The 17,118-nt window shown below is 44.0% G+C and overlaps 1 protein-coding gene across 6 annotated transcripts in view; it reads right to left on the reverse strand.

Annotated features, from left to right (window-relative positions):
• The window catches only part of XIAP (X-linked inhibitor of apoptosis), a 61,977-nt gene that overhangs the window by 22,696 nt on the left and 22,163 nt on the right, over window positions 1–17,118 (reverse strand). For all 6 annotated transcript variants that reach the window (XM_033944988.1, XM_033944989.1, XM_033944991.1 and 3 more), the window contains exons 3-4: window positions 12,639–12,741; window positions 9,796–9,874 (exon numbers count right to left, since the gene is read on the reverse strand). In XM_033944988.1, the coding sequence (XP_033800879.1) occupies window positions 9,796–9,874; window positions 12,639–12,741 (182 nt within the window). The remainder of the gene's footprint in view (window positions 1–9,795; window positions 9,875–12,638; window positions 12,742–17,118) is intronic.

The raw sequence follows: 17,118 nt of genomic DNA on the forward strand, positions 1-17,118 counted from the left end.
CTTGTAGGTTTCATTTTATTTGAGTACTGGGTGGGAGAATGGGGGAAAATTTAATTGTATGTTAATGTCTGAAAGTTTATTGTGCTAGTCTTGCGATATTTTAAATATAGTGGAACCTTGGTTTACGAGCATAATTCGTTCCAGAAGCATGCTCGTAAACCAAATTGCTCGTATATCAAAGCAAGTTTCCCCATAGGAAGTAAGGGAAACTACTTTGATTGGTTCCACCTCCTCCCCCCCCCCCCCGAGGCTACCGGCGCTGCTCCATTCTCCCCCCCTTGAGGAATCCGACACTGTTCCAAACCCCTCCCCGCGATCCGGCTTCTCCACCCCTGTGAACCGGCATCCTCCCCCCACTCGCGTTTCCCCCCCTCCACCGCAATCCTACTTCCACCCCCCCGAGCACATCAATGACACTTCCTTTACCCAACTTGGCACCAGTGCCGGTGCCTGAAGACCAGAAGGCTTTGAGCATGCGCAAATGCTCAAAGCCAGTCCAGCCCAGCCCAGCCCAGCCCAGCCCAGAAGAGGGTTGATCTCTGACGCACCGCCCAGCCCAGGGGGCACCAGAAGAGGGAGGATCTTCGGGCACCGGCACTGGTGCCAAAACGGGGTAAAGTTAGTGTCATTGATGTGCTCGGGGGGGGGAAGTAGGATCACGGTGGAGGGGGGGCAACGCGAGCGGGGGGGGGGGATGCCGGATCGCGGGGGGGGGGGCCCTCGTACAGCGAGGCAAGCTCGGTTTACGAGGCACCAAGTTTGCAAATGTTTTGCTCGTCTTGCAAAACACTCACAAACCGGTGCACTCGTAAACCGAGGTACCACTGTATATGAATTACTTGTTGCACAATTGTAGTTTGAAAATCTAATAAAGATATATATATAAAAAAAGATTAAACTACCAATGTTAGCAGTGTTTCAATAACTGAATAAACAATAATTAGTAAATCATTTTAAGTAGCTAAAATGAAAGATGAAATCAAGAATATTAATTGCCAATTATAATTATACAGCCTTTCATAAAATATTTTGGATCCCTTTAAGTATAACTACAGATCATATGATCTTACTCAAAAATTAAAAAGTGAACCCTTATACCGAATTGATTTCGAGATCATACTATCAAGTCTCATGTCATAAAGGAGCAATGCTGCCATTAGTATTCCAAACCTGGTCTTCAATGATGATATGAAACTCCATAAAAGTGAACTTCCCAAAGGCCAAATAAATCAAAGTAGACAATATTTCATGGTTCCGTCTTGACGCTGAATTTCCTTCTGAACGTTAGCAAGTATGTTGGAAAAGTGACACTTCTATCTGCGGAATTTTGTAATCCTTTTGTAGATTTTCTATAAACATGTGCCGAGGACACTTAACCAAATCCAAGAACAAAGCACAGAACTGTAGAAAGTGAAAACAATCTAGAAAATCCCAGTATTGTCAGATCCCTCGAGAAAGATAAATCAGGTTCTACTTGACTTTCCCCCTTGCCGATACTCCCAGTTTTCAATTCCAACTGGAGACGCCGTGCAATGCCAGGAACAAAGCCTTAGGGAAGTTAGCACTAGTGCTGACTTGTCTGGCGTGAAGTTCCGGCACCCTTTAACTATGAGACGCCTCCATCACAGATTAAAGAGTGAAGAGAAACAAATTGTCATCGCGGTCCTAGCGCCTGCCACTTTAAAAATAACTGGCACTGGAATTGACATATTGACAGTAGAGAAGGAATCTCCTCAGATCAATTTTTATAAAATGTGCCATCAATCAATCAAGTGCCAAAAAAAAAAAAATACAACCTCTCATATGATAAAAATATAATATCCAGGACTTATTGATATATGCAGAACTCGAGACTTTAAAGTCTCCTCAAAATCAAGCTGTAGAAGTTGTAAACCCATAGGAATCCATTATAAGCAGTTATTATCAGGAGATCTTAATATATTAAATCTGTTAAACCAGTGTTCTTCAACCTTTTAACACCTATGGACCAATGCAAATAAAAACACTGGGCTAAGTTGTGGGCCAGACCCCATCCCCATAATAGTACTAATTGTAACACCATAAATATAATATTATATATATAAGAATATATAAGAATCATCTATTTATGATCCTAACAGGTATAGCCATTCAATTGATTACAAGTAATTGGAAGAACCATGATAGAATAAATTATACCTTTTGGTGGGTGAATGTATGCACTATATACAGATATGAACGAATTAACGCAGCGTGTAGGGGTTTTAGTGAGGTATTTAATAAAATTTGGAGCCCAATGACTAAATTTGTAAAAATATAATAATGTATTTTCATCATATCTTTCCTTTGGTTTAGTTATCTTTACACATCCAGGGGGGGTGGGGGGTTGGAGGGAGGGGAGTAAATATTGATAGGGATATTTGGGTAACTTTATTTTTCATTTGTATTGTATATTAGGTTATATTGTGCTATTATTATATGCAAGAAAATGAAATTATATTGTGCTATTATTATATGCAAGAAAATGAAATTATTGAATAATATTTATGTTACCTGAACAGATATTAGTGTAATGTATGTAATACCTACTGGTTTACGAGTGCACCAGTTTGCGAGTGTTTTGCAAGACGAGCAAAACATTCGCAAACTTGGTGCCTCGTAAACCGAGCTTGCCTCGCTGTATGAGCGCCCCCCCCCCCACGATCCGGCATCCCTCCCCCGCTCGCGTTGCCCCCCCTCCACCGCGATCCTACTTCCCCCCCCCCCCCCCGAGCAGTCAATGACACCCTTTACCCGACTTGGCACCAGTGCCGGTGGCTGAAGATCCTCACTCTTCTGGCGCGGCCTGGGCTGGGCGGTGCGTTGGAGATCCTCCTTCTTCTGGTCTGGGCTGGACTGGCTTTGAGCATTTGCGCATGCTCAAAGCCTTCTGGTTTCGCTCTCAATCTCGGAGAGAGCGAGACCAGAAGGCTTTGAGCATGTGCAAATGCTCAAAGCCAGTCCAGCCCAGCCCAGACCAGAAGAAGGAGGATCTCCGACGCACCGCCCAGCCGTGCCAGAAGAGGGAGGATCTTCGGGCACCAGCACTGGTGCCAAGTCGGGTAAAGGGTGTCATTGACTGCTCGGGAGGGGGGAAAGTAGGATCGCGGTGGAGGGGGGGCAATGCGAGCAGGGGGGGGGGGCGGTTTGCAGTGGGGGGAAGCTGGATCGCGGGGAGGGGTTTGGAACAGCGTCGGATTCCTCAAGGGGGGGGGGAGAATGGAGCAGCGCCGGTAGCCTCGGGGGGGGGGGGGGGAGGAGGTGGAAGGGGAAACTTGCTTTGATATACGAGCAATTTGGTTTACGAGCATGCTTCTGGAACGAATTATGCTCGTAAACCAAGGTTTCACTGTATATATATATATATATATATATATATATATATATATATATATATGAAAAATGAATGGGAAAAATGGTGTTACAATATAATCTTATTAACAATACATAATGGTTAACCACAAAATTAAACTACACAAAGCACACTGTATGCTTCTCAACATTCATTCCTATCAGAAAACAGATAACCCCATGCAAATAGGGGACCAAAAACTAAAAGTACCAATATATACAAACAAACCCTAAGATGCACTGGTTGCCGATAGAGGCACATGTGAAGTTTAAGTTTGGTTGTTTTTGCTTTAAGGTACTATTCGGTCTAGCCCCTAAATATATAACTGACCTTTTCTATTTCTCAACCAATAGACATAAGAGAAGCTCACACTTGAATTTTGTTTCTCCACCAGTTAGAGGATGTAAATTTTTTTTTTTTTTAATATTTCTTTATAGGGCAAAAGCAACAGCATACAGAACAACAATAAGCAAAAACACATCCGCAACACCAGAGCAGCCGCCCAAATAGGGCAAACGGCCAACACAAAACAAGGATATAGTAAAAAGCAGATGGTAAGAGGTCAGAACATGCCCAATACAGGATTTTACAATAACCTCCAACAACACCCCCCTACAAAAAACAAACACCCCAACCCTCCCAATCCCCCACCCCCAGACCCGTGTGGTAGATGGTCAAGACTAGAAAAGAAACGTGAAAAAATAGAGAGAGAAAAGATAAAAGCAAGAGCATACTGTGCACCAGGGGAAGCAGCACCCAATCCCCCTACAGGAGCAGAGCAGCCCAAGAAATTAACAATTTAACAGCAAACTCCTCTCCCGATGCGGAAGGGACAGCCAATACCAGAGGATGTAAATTTAAAAAACGTCATCAACATCTTTTCTCAGATCAGGCAGCATTATGGGGTAAAGATCTGGAACAATTACTTATGCTCACTAATACTTACGGGGAATTTAGGAGACACCTAAAAACATATCTGTTCCTGAAGTACTTAGGTAGCTGATTTGTACAATCTTATTCTACAATAACTGATTTCTAGAGCTGTAAATCACTAGCTTTTACTTTGTTAGTTTTACTTAATTTGTAGCATTTTTAACCATTGTAAACCGCATAGAACTCCACGGTCCTGCGGTATATAAACTGTTTATTATTATTATTATTAAGATGCAAGACTCTGCATGCAGTACAACCCCAGAGAAAAAGAAACAAATGCATTTATTCCTGAATACAGACAGCAGATGTAAATCCTCAAAATTGACACAATTCAATCACTAAATTTAAAAATAAAATCATTCCCCCTACCTTTGTCTCCTTCCCTCCCTCCATGCTGTGCTTTACCTTCTGGCCATTTTATGCCGCCCTCGGTGTTATCTTCAGGCTGGCTCCCTCTTCCTTACTGCCACAGTGCACAAAGGCGTGGGGAGCGGCTCCTTGCACGTTCCACGCCTCATCTGGAAGCTTTCCCTCCGATTTTGTGATGTCAGAGGCTTCCGGTTCAGGCGTAGGACGCGCGTAGGAGCCGCTGCTCGCAGCTTTGTGCATTGCAACAGTGAGGAAGAGGGAGCTGGCCCGAAGATAACGCCACATCGATTGCACTGCGGACCGGCCGCTGAATAACACTGTGCACCGGTAGGAAACTTCTGTGGACCGGCACCGGTTCGCAGACCGGCGGTTGAAGAACACTGTGTTAATTAAAATTTACCACAGACTATAATTAAGTCATTGGTTACAATTGCTGGTTTATACAGTCTCGCAGAGCACTCGGTTCTTCATAATGGAAAGTTTTATTATGAGTCATCCTCATAACTGCAGGGTACAACAATCCATAAGGGGCTCCCAACTGTCTCAGCTGAGCTCTCAGACCCAAAAATTGTTTCCTCTTGTTCGCAGTAAACTTGGCAAAAATCGGGTAAAAACAGAATCTCAGCTTGTTGCCATTTCATCTCTCTCATCTGTTTGGCAGCATTAAGTATTTCAAAGGCTTGCTGAAACCTAAGCATTTTGAAGATCAACGGTGTGGGACCACTCTGCTTATTACCAGCCCGCAATGGAATGTGGTGAGCCCGCTCAATTTCAAAAGGAAACTGAAACTGAAGTGGGAGCAACTTGGGGATATGTTCCTCTAAAAATTTAAGCAGATTTGATCCTTCTACCCCCAGTAGTCTCACATTACACCTTCTACTCCGGTTATTAGTCCTCTAATTTTCTCTCTAATCTGGCCACAGGTCTGTGATCAATTTTACATTGTTTTAACTGACTTTCAGATTCCGCTACTCTTTTTTCTAACTGTTCAGTATGGGCATTGCATACCTTTAACTGCAGTGACATATTAGCCATTTTTTCCTGGGTTTCCACCAGTAAATACTTTATTGATTTAATTTCTGCCATCACCTGCTTAAATTGTTCTCCCGAGTCCTTTGGTAAAGGCACTTTTGATGGCATGGGTGGGTTGGGCTTTGATCGTTTTGCTGTGCCTGCCGCAAATGCAGGATCCAATCTGGTCTGCCTTCCAGAAGCCATCAAATCAATAAAATAAAAGATGCTTCTTTAAACGACTACTTTTAGGTTGGAAAATGCTGATAAATTAGCCAAAAAGGACACCTGAGGGAAGAGCTCAGAAACTATCCATCCATTCTGATTTGCAGCCAAGCCACGCCCCCTCAGAAAAAAAAGCAGCATTTGAACCATGGCTTCCGTGGTTCTCGGGGAACGTAAGCCACAGAAAATAAATCTATGCAATGTATAATTCAATGATGCATAAAAACTGGTCTTCAGCAACTCCCTTGAGCTAATCTGAATATGTATATACACTTGTATACTAGAGACCAACCAAATTTTAGTTCCTGTTTTGGATTTGGCACCAAAATCCAGGTACGAGTTTTGGCCGAAAATGCCTGTGCTGCTCAACTTAAATCTGAAACTCACTCTCCCCCACCCATCATGCTGGTTCCAATCACAACATGGCTACCAGGACAACCCGGGAGGTGAGCAGCTACTGCATCAGAACAGTGGCATGAAGCAGGAATGAGCGAGGTTTGTTCCTGTTCCCTAAGACAGTGTTTCTCAACTTCAAGCCAAGTACCCCCTAAGCCTAACAAATACCAATCGAGGATCTCTGCCCAAGCTCCGCCCACCCCCATAATAATAGTACTAATTGTAATGCAATTTTTTCCATCCATTTTTCATAAACACACAATATAATCTTATTAATTAAATTAATACATAATGGCAACCACAAAATTAAAAAAAACCCACAAAGCACATTGTATGCCCATTTCTCCTATCGCCCCTCTCCAGCACAATGCCACATTTCTCCCTCCATCACTATGTCCAACATTCCTCCCCCTTACATTCCTCCCCCTTCAATCTGCCCTCTCCACCACCATATCCAACATTTCTCTCTCTCCTTCTATTCCCCAGGCATCTCTACCTCACTCCTCTCTCTCTATTCCCAATTTTCCTCTTCCTTTCACCATGTGTACCACCTCTCACTCACACTCATGCCCACCAGTTCTCCCTTTCTATGCCCACCCTCCTATGTCCCAAGTTAGTGCCCCATGTGTCTAGTTCTTGCCCCCTCCCCCCCTCAGCCGACCCATCCACAGAAGCCACAGGAGACACCAGGGCTGCCGACAGGGATGCCTCTTTCCACGTCAGCGCTGACATCGGGGAAGACTTCCGATTGGCTATATGTGCTGCTGCAGGGCAGGTAGGAAAAGAAGACGAGCCTCGCGGCTCCAGTTGCATCAAATCCTGCAGGATCCCCAAGACCACGAGGGGCATCCCCACGGGATCCCTGCAACCCGAGGGGGCATCCCCATGGGATTCCAGTCATCCCCGTTCACCTCTCTAGCGCCACCCCTTACCCCTGAAACCAACCCTGCTACCAAGCCGGAGCCAACACACTCCATTCCCCACCCAGCAGCAACTCCATGCAGGGATGGGCCATGATGGAGCATGCAGCAACTGACACACTGCATGCGGCCGGCTCACAAGCCTTCCCACTCCCCCCCCGACGTCAATTCTGACATTGGAGAGAAGGTTCCAGGATAGACAGGCAACGTATGAACAGACAGGAAGGCATCCCCTGAAGGTGATGGCTTCAGCGGGGGGAAGGAGGGGGGTCCTTGACAGTGGCCAGGCTGCGTACCCCCAACAGGTGGTCTGCGTGTTGAGAAACATTGCCCTAAGACAGCGGTCAGCAAACTGTGGCTCATGAGCCGCATGCGGATCTTTACCACTTCAGTGCGGCTCGCGGCTTGTCTAGAGCAGGGGTGCCCAACCTGCTTCCCTTCTCTGTAAATAGGACGCTGAAGTGCAGGGCCGACCAACTTTTGCCACCTGACATCAATTCTGATGTCGGAGAGGAAGTTCTGGGCCAGCCAATCACTGCCTGACTGGCCTGGAACTTCCTCTCCGACATCAGAATTGACGTTAGGTGGCAAAAGTTGGTCGGCTCAGCGCTTCAGCATCCACTTTATGGGGAAGGGAAGCAGGGAGAGCTCAGAATTTGGCGGCGGCCTGTTCCCTAATGGCGGTGGTGGCAGCCTGTTCCCCAATGGTGAAGGCTTGCGGGAGGGCAGGGAAAAAGAAAGAAAGAAGGGGGGGCAGGGAGACAGAAAGACAGGGAGACAGACAGAAAGGGGGCATGCAAGGAGAGAGAAAGACAGACAGAAAGAAAGGGGGCACAGAGAGAGAAAGAAAGGGGGCACAGAGAGAGAGAGAGAGAGAGAGAGAGAGAGAGAGAGACATACAGAAAGAAAGGGTGGCATGGAGAGAGAAAAGAAAGAAGGGGGCAGGGAGAAAGAAAGAAAAAGTTTGGGGAGGGAATGAGGTCTGGAGGAGAGGAAGCATACAGGAGACTGAAAGAAGGGAAGAAATATTGGATGCACAGTCAGAAGAATAAAGTGCAACCAGAGACTCTTGAAATTACCAGACAACAAAGGTAGGAAAAATGATTTTATTTTCAATTTAGTGATCAAAATGTGTCCGTTTTGAGAATTTATATCTGCTGTCTATATTTTGCACTACGGCCTCCTTTTACTAAACCGCAATAGCGGTTTTTAGCACAGGGAGCCTTTGAGCATCGAGAGCAGCGCAGGGCATTCAGCGCAGCTCCCTGCGCTAAAAACCACTATCGTGGTTTAGTAAAAAGTGAGGGGGTATATGTGTCTATTTTTGTATAGTTGTTACTGAGGTGACATTGCATAAAGTCATCTGCCTTGACCTCTTTGAAAATCTGTGGAATATAAATGATTAACATTTTCTCTGCGTACAGTGTGATTTGTGTTTTTTAAAATTTTATTGTTGTTAGATCATTTTGACTTGGCCACGAAGGTAAGGGGGAGGGAGGAAGGGGAGCTGCTGAAAGACATCTAGTAATCCTTGCAGGCTTGACTGTGCAGGGAATTATTTTTGTAAAATCATGTTTTGTTATTTAGACTTTAATTTTTATGAATGAATAGAATGAAAATGATAAAAAATTGCTTGCTTGTTTTTATATGCGTGCGCTGAAGGGAAGTGGAGAGAGAGTGGGGTTGAGGATGCTGAATGGAAATGGGGAAGAAAGAGTGGGGAGAAGACACTGATTTATAAATTGATAATTGTACAGAATACTGTTTCTTTTTATACTTTAATATAATAAGTTCAGTATAAAACTATTTGAGGCTTGTGTGGATGGGATCAGATGGTTTGCGGGGACGGGGACCGAGCTCGCGGGGACGAGACGGAGACAAATTTTTTCCCCATTTCATTCTCTAGGCTCTGCCACAAATTGATTTTGACTACATGCAGGCGAGCGAGCGGGGTGTCAGTCAGGTTGACTTAGCCGTCGTAGCGCAAGTGGGTATGGGGTATGGCTCTCAAAAGAAATCTTAATCGTTGTACTGCTGATCTTTGGCTCTTTTGACTAATGAGTTTGCCTACCACTGCCCTAAGAGGCCACTAAGACCATCAGAGCTTGCTAAGGTAGGCTTAGGAAGGGCCTATAGGTGGGTTGGGTGGGATGGGGGTGGAGAGAGTAAAGGGTATGCCGCTGAAAGCGGGAGGGCTTGGGAAGGGAGCATTTTTGGTCAGATGTGGGGGAGAGAATGGATGGGCAGTTTCACTTTCTGCTGAAACCAAATAGTCAATTTCAGTCACAGATTCGGTTTTGGTAGAAACCAAAGATCCTGGGTTCAGTTGGGCGCTATGGTACTCTCTGCTTTCAATAAATACAAGCATCTTATACGTATACATTAAGAATATCCTAAAAATCTGACACTGTGGGGGGAAAGAAGAGTAGAAGGAAGCACAGAGATACATTTACACTCAATTTTGGTGCATTAATTAACCGATGTAAAATGGCCCTGCTTAGACTGAACAATTTTACTTTCACAAAAAAAAAATTTTCAGCTGCTGATTGAGACAGGTATACAAAGTCTTACCGTGCCATCACTAGTAGAGTGCCTTAACTGGATGATGTTCACAAATTCTTGGCCCTTTTCTTCTACCACGTAGTTGCACCTGAACCCATAAAAAGATGCAATGTGGGATTTAAACTGTTGTACAGTTATTGGAAACTAAGGCCCTGATTTTATATAGGTCGCCTAAAAAAATTGGCTTAGATTAGTGTGGCGCTAAGCATAATTCTATAAAAATTAGGCACACTCTATGGAATCATACTTTGTGCCACCTAAGAAGCATTAGGTATCACTAGACGCACCATATTTATGACAGTTTTCTTGGCCTAAATGCATGCGGCTAAGCTGGGCACACAACAGTATCCAAATCAAAAACATGGTCACTTTTAGGTGGGCACTTCGGACTAGGGGCTAGTCACAAAGCAAACCGATCGGTTTGCGACCCTTTTACGAGCAAATTTCCTTCCGGCCTGATTCACTTACTTCTCTGACGACCATCCTCCGATCAGCGCATGCAAACGAGGGCAACGGCATGCAAAGTAGGCAGAGACACGATTCACAAACCAAAACCCTGCAACACCGATTGGGCTGGCCGATCACAAATAAGCGACTGCTGAGGACCAGTCGCTCAAGCCCTTTCCGACTGCCCTGCTCTCTGCCCTGTCAGCCCCAAACTCTTCCTGCAGCCCCGATCGCCTGCATCCCTGGAGCTGCCTGCCCGAACGCCTGCCTGCCTGCCCCGACTTTCCTATCCTTCCCCGCAATGCAGGCCTGTGGTTTTAACCCACAGACCCTAAGCGGGTTAAAACCACAGGCTCTAAAAGTTTAAGAAAAAAAAAATCTCTACTGGGCCCGGAGGTCCAGCGCATGCGCAGACCATATACAGATGGTCTGTGCATATGCTGGGATTGCTATCGAGTGATCCAGGCAGGCAGATGGGGGCATGCCTCCGATCGCCCCCATCTGCATAGTGGGGTTTCCAGAATTCATCGGACCTGCCCGGATTGGGCCCGATCGGGCAGGTTCGTGAATCTAGCCCTAGGTTGTTGCTTTTCACAGAATCATAGAAACATAGAAAAAAAGCGGCAGAAAAGGGTTATAGCCCACCAAGTCTGCCCATTCCAAGTATCCCCTCCCTGAGTTTACTCCCTTAAAGATCCCACGTGAGTATCCCATTTTCTCTTAAAATCCGTCAAGCTGCTGGCCTTTATCACCTGGATTGGGAGTCTGTTCCAATGATCCACAACTCTCTCGGTGAAGAAATACTTCCTGAAGTCGCCATGAAACTTCCCTCCCCTGATTTTCAGCGGATGCCCTCTGGTGGTCGAGGGTCCCATGAGCCGGAAGATATCATCTTCTGACTCGATGCGTCCCGTGATATACTTATACGTTTCAATCATATCTCCCCGTTCTCTTCTTTCCTCAAGTGAGTACAGCCGCAATTTCTTTAGTCTTTCTTCATACGTGAGATCCTTGAGCCCCAAGACCATCCTGGTGGCTGTTCGCTGTACCGACTCGATCCTCAGCACATCCTTTCGGTAGTGTGGTCTCCAAAACTGAACGCAGTACTCTAAGTGAGGCCTCACCATGGCTCTGTACAACGGCATCATAACTTCAGGTCTCCTGCTGATGAAACCTCTGCGGATACACCCCATCATTTGTCTTGCCCTGGAGGAAGCCTTCTCCACTTGATTGGCAACCTTCATGTCCTCGCTAATGATCACTCCTAGATCGCGTTCCGCTGTGGTCCTAACCAAGGTCTCACCATTTAGTACATAAGTTCTACGCGGGTTTCTCTTTCCCAGGTGCATTATCTTGCATTTTTTAGCATTGAAGCCAAGCTGCCAAGTAGTTGACCATTGTTCCAGCAGCAGTAGATCGTGTGTCATATTATCAGGTAATAAGCTTCTGCCTACTATGTTGCAAAGTTTGGCGTCGTCGGCGAACAGTGATACCTTTCCTCTAAGTCCTTGCGTCATATCTCTTATGAATAAGTTGAATAGAATCGGACCCAGGACCAAGCCCTGCGGCACTCCACTTATCACGTCCGATGCTTCGGATGGGGTGCCTAACTTTCAATTAAGTCAAATTAACAGCAATGAGGTGTTAAGTATCAATTATCGGTACCAATTAAGTCTATCAATCAACTTAGGCACACCAGTGTAAGCAACTAATTTTAGACAGACTTTATAGAAATCAGGGCCTAAAAGTCCAAAGAAAACAAACAGGACAGATGATGCACAAGATCCAATGTGTTGTTGGAAAACAGCAGATCAGACAGGAAATCTTTATTCCAACATTTATTCATTATAGTAGATAACATACTTTTGAGCCTCTGATGCAGCCTTTGTGTGGGCGAAACATGGCTTGTGTGAGGCTCTTCTGTCTGTATGTTATCTACTCTAATGAATAAACCTTGGGATAAAGATTTCCTATCTGATCAGCTGCTGCTGCTGTTGTCTACCAGCTGTTGAGAAGTTTGTCTTAACACATATCAAAACTACAGAATCAGAAATCCATTTTGAGTCATGGGAATCCTGAGACTGCCCTGACTTGTGCTTATTACATACAGTTAACACATCAATAAGTGAATTTTGGAAAGCTAATACCTTTTTTATTTGATTAATACTACATGTACTTACTAGCTTTTAGGTGCTAGCATTTTCTTACTCAGGTGACAACAGGATAAGCAAAAGCTAACAGCAGCAGAAAACATGGGGAGATCATAAATTGATTAGGACACTGGTGTCTCAGTGCAATTGGCTGTGTCTTAGCAGACAGTAGAAGAAAAAAGAAACACAATTGCCAGATGTATCCCTTAGATCTCTCTTTTGCTACATTTGGGATAAGAATACACTTTTTTTTACCCAGGAAACCACTTGGCATGTTGTTCCCACGGGTCGTCATTTGGTTTCCAAATTTTCAGTCCCCCTCCGCAATAAAAGCATCTTGTGGAATCATTCTCATTCCCTTAGAAAAAAAAAAAAAAAAAAAAGGTGTTTTTATATTCAGGCATTGTGCTTACAAAGGATACACATTTGGCAATACAGTGGTACCTCGGAATCCGAACGCCCCAGAACTGGAACGTTTTGGAATCTGAACTTTTTTTTGTAGTAAATTTTGCCCCAGAATCCAAACTCTGCTTTGGAATCCAAACGCCCTGTACATTGTATGTGTGCGTTTCTGCCCCTAAAATCCAGTGTATTTACTGTTAAAATTTCAGTCTGTGGGACCCAGGAATGGATTAATTCAGTTTCCATTATTTTCAATGGGAAAAATTGTCTTGGAACTCGAACGTTTTGGAACTCGAACGGGGTTCTGGAATGGATTAAGTTCGGATTCCAAGGCATCACTGTACACACAAAGCTATTAACTAAACTTGTTTTGCAAAAATTAAATGTTCAAGGCAAATCTACTAGAAATTGGTGGGGGGGAGGAGGGATGGGCAGAGAACAGATCAGAGCAAACAAAACTGATGTGCAGGAAAGATGCAAAATGATTTTGTTTCTTTTCCATTAAAAAAATAAGGGGCCACTTCCTGTGTGCACTCTGCTGGACCCATCTTCTCTAACAGGGTTCCTGTTTTGGAAGGGGCCATACTGACAGTTAGCAGTGCACACAGAAGCAGTTCCATGCCTTTATTCTTGCTGCTGTTAGTTCCAAGAAGCAGCAGGGTGGAAAGGAGGAGCGAGAAGATTCTGGATGGAAGGAGGAAAAAGCAGAGTTAGTGAAGGACTGGGGAATGGGGAAGGAGGTGAAGGGGAAGGCATAGAAAGCTATATCTAAACTCAATAAAAAGAAGACAAATTAAAGACTAGGAAGTAAGAATAAAATCTGAGTGAACTGGGAGATAACAAATGGAAGAGAGTAGAAAGAAAAAAAAAAAAAATCAAATGTTGCAAAAGGACATGGGGAGGAAGTGAAGACAGAGAAAGAAAAATGACGAAGAGAATGTGTTAAGGTAGGACAGAGGAACGCAGAAATCAAAGACTGGGACAAAAATGATAAGAAAAAAAAGAAATGGACAAAGTCTGTCTGGAAATACTAGTTGGGTACCACAGATTACTTCCCTTCATTTGCACGCTGCAATATGCTGCTGTGGAAAATAATTTATTTAAGAGCTATCCCCTGATAGGAAACGATTATGAGAACCAAAACAAATTGATCACGTACTAAGCATTCCACTTTCTCATTTCAACAAAAGCAATGCTTGGAAAGCAAATCATCTTTGGTGAGCCACAGAGAAATCAGTAGAAGAGGAGGCTTATGGGCACCTACCAAGTTTAACTACCAGCTCATATATGGTATCTCATTATTTCAAAATCTTGTTCTCTACTTGCAGGCAGTAGCTGCACGGATAGAGAGCTTAAGTTTTGTGCTGTCCATATGGGAGGCAAGAAATTCTATGGATGACAGGAAACAGCAGAGCATGAAGTCAAGTCATACTGGCACTGTACAGTAACCAAAGTTTTAAAAAATTTAAACAAGATATTGTCAGAAAAAAAGCAAATGTACAAGGGGCAAAACGCAGAACTCAAATATCACTTTTTAAAAAAATAAATAAAGTGACATCTCTGGAGGATTACCTCCCTCATCGATGAAGGAACTTGTGTGCATAGTGTTTCATATAAACATTTTCTATATTCTGTAAGCTGTATTCCAGAATATGCTGTTTAATGACTCTGTGAGGTGTTTTGTCGTTCACTTTCATTTTACTTACTTTTGCATTTTATCAATGAGAATTCTGCTTCCATTTGTGAATGCATCTAATAACCTAGAGAATGTTAAGAGAGAACCTATTTGCCCCTTGGCAGCTGGCTAAACTAAAATCATCAAGATATCTGTAGGAACAGTGCAAGCTCCGAGGGGAAACAGTTTTCAAAAAGTTAACAACTGAATGGCAGCTTGATGGATGACGACACAAAAGCTGGTGGCAGCACAGGCTTTCAAGGACTAAAGACCCTTTTGTCACTTGTCTTTGAAAGCTCATACCTCAATAAATCCATTAGTCTATATGGTACCATTCGGTTATAATTATGTTTTTGTTACAAACTAACATGGCAAACCCTATGGAAGTTTTTATCATGATAGAATATATTTATCTATGTACTTTACAGACCACTGTTGCTTTAGAAATGTTATATACAAAGAAATGTTATACTAGGAACAGCTTTATATGGGAGGCAATTTTTTTAAAAATACAATACTGTATCCTCTACGAAGAGGTGTTGAAAAGTTCTCAGTCCAACCAAGAAAGGAATGACATGCAGCCATGAAACTTACAAGTTATTCCACATATTCACCCCCAAGTTCAACATACTTGGCACACCATGTCTGAAATTTCTGTAACCCTTCCAAAAAAATATTCCAATGTCTAGTCGATTTCTCAGTCCGTCAAAAGTTACAAAGATTAGGGGACAATTGAAGCTACAAGGGACTTTTAAAACCAATAGGAGGAAATTTTTTTCACTCAGAGAATAGTTAAGCTCTGGAACGCTTTGCCAGAGGTCATGGTAAGAACGGATAGCGTAGCTGGTTTTAAGAAAGGTTTGGACAATTTCCAGGAGGAAAGGTCCATAGTCTGTTATTAAGACATGGGAAAGCCACTGCTTGCCCTCGATTGGTGGCATGGAAAGCAGTTACTTACCATAACAGGTGTTATCCAGGGACAGCAGGCAGATATTCTCACATATGGGTGATGTCATCCACTGAGCCCCGATGCATACAGCCTCGCAAGCAATCTTACTTGAAAAAATTCAGAAAGTTCGCGACTGCTGCACCGCGCATGTGTGAGTGCCTTCCCGCCCGACGTGGGGCGTTTGCTTCCTTAGTTCAGATAGCTAGCTAAGAAGCCAACAAGGGGAGGTGGGTGGGCTGTGAGAATATCTGCCTGCTGTCCTTGGATAACACCTGTTACGGTAAGTAACTGTGCTTTATCCCAGCCCAAGCAGGCAGCATATTCTCACATATGGGTGACCTCCAAGCTAACCAGAATGGGCGTTTAGGAGAATAAATTTTGTAATACTGTTTGGCCAAAATGGCCATCCCATCTGGAAAAAGAATCCAGACAGCAATGTGAAGTGAATGTATGAACCGAGGACCAAGTGGAAGCATTGCAGATTTCCTCGATAGGTATAGATCTAAAGAAAGCTACTGAAACTGCCATAGCTCTAATTTTGTGGGCTGTAATTTGACTCCCCTAGGTACAGACCAGCCTGAGCATAGCGAAATGAGATGCAAGCAGCCAACCAGTTGGAGACTGTTCTAGACAAAAAGTTGAGAAGATCTATGTGACTTAGTCCTTTGAAAATAGAAGGTCAAAGCACGCTTGCAGTCCAGAGTTTGAAGAGCTGATTCTCCAGGATGGGAATGAGGTTTGGGAAAAAAACACTGGAAGAACAATTGATTGATTGAGATGAAATTCTGTAACAACTTTTGGTAAGAATTTTGGATGAGTGTGGAGTACCTCTTTGTCGTGATGGAATACTGTGAAAGGTGGGTCCGCTACTAAAGCTTGTAGCTCACTAACTTTGCGAGCAGAAGAGAGAGTGATGAGAAAGACAACTTTCCAAGTGAGATATTTCAGATGAGCCACAGACATTGGTTCAAATGGAGGCTTCATCAATTTAGCAAGAACATTGAGGTCCCAAATCACTGGAGTTAGTTTGAGAGGTGGTTTGACATTAAAAAGTCCTTCATAAATCTGGAAACCACAGGATGAGCAGAAAGGTTTCCCCTCTAGTGACTGATGAAAAGCAGCAATTGCACTGAGATGGACTCTGAGGTTGATTTGAGGCAACTGAGATAAATGAAATAGGTAATCCAGAACTGAAGACAAGGAAGTAGACTGAGGCTCCTTGTGATGAAGATAGCACCAAGCAGAAAACTCTAGTCCACTTCTATTGTAACATTGCCTTGTGGCAGGTGTTCTGGAAGCATCTAAGATGACATATCTGACCAGGATTCGAGGCAGCTCTATGGGTATGTGGGAAAGTCCCTTGTGCCTTTGGGGTAAAATAGCTGCGGGAAACTTTGACCACACTTTTCTGGAATGTCCACAACTGACCATTATGTTGAGAGGTACCAAGCTGTCAGATGTAGAGACTGCAGGTTGGGATGAAGAAGAGAACCATGACTGTGTGAGCAGAGATAGAAAAACTGGTAGAAGTAGTGGCTCCCTGCTGCTGAGTTGAAGTAGAAGGGAGAACCAAGGTTGTCTGGGCCACCGAGGAGCTATCAGAATCATGGTGACATGCTCATGTTGACGAGTGTCTTGAGAATGAGAGGGAATGGAGGGAACATATACAGGAATCTGACCGTCCATTCCAGAAGAAAAGCATCTGCCTC

This window comes from Geotrypetes seraphini, chromosome 5, assembly GCF_902459505.1.
Source record: "Geotrypetes seraphini chromosome 5, aGeoSer1.1, whole genome shotgun sequence".
Classification (NCBI taxonomy): Eukaryota; Metazoa; Chordata; class Amphibia; order Gymnophiona; family Dermophiidae; genus Geotrypetes; species Geotrypetes seraphini.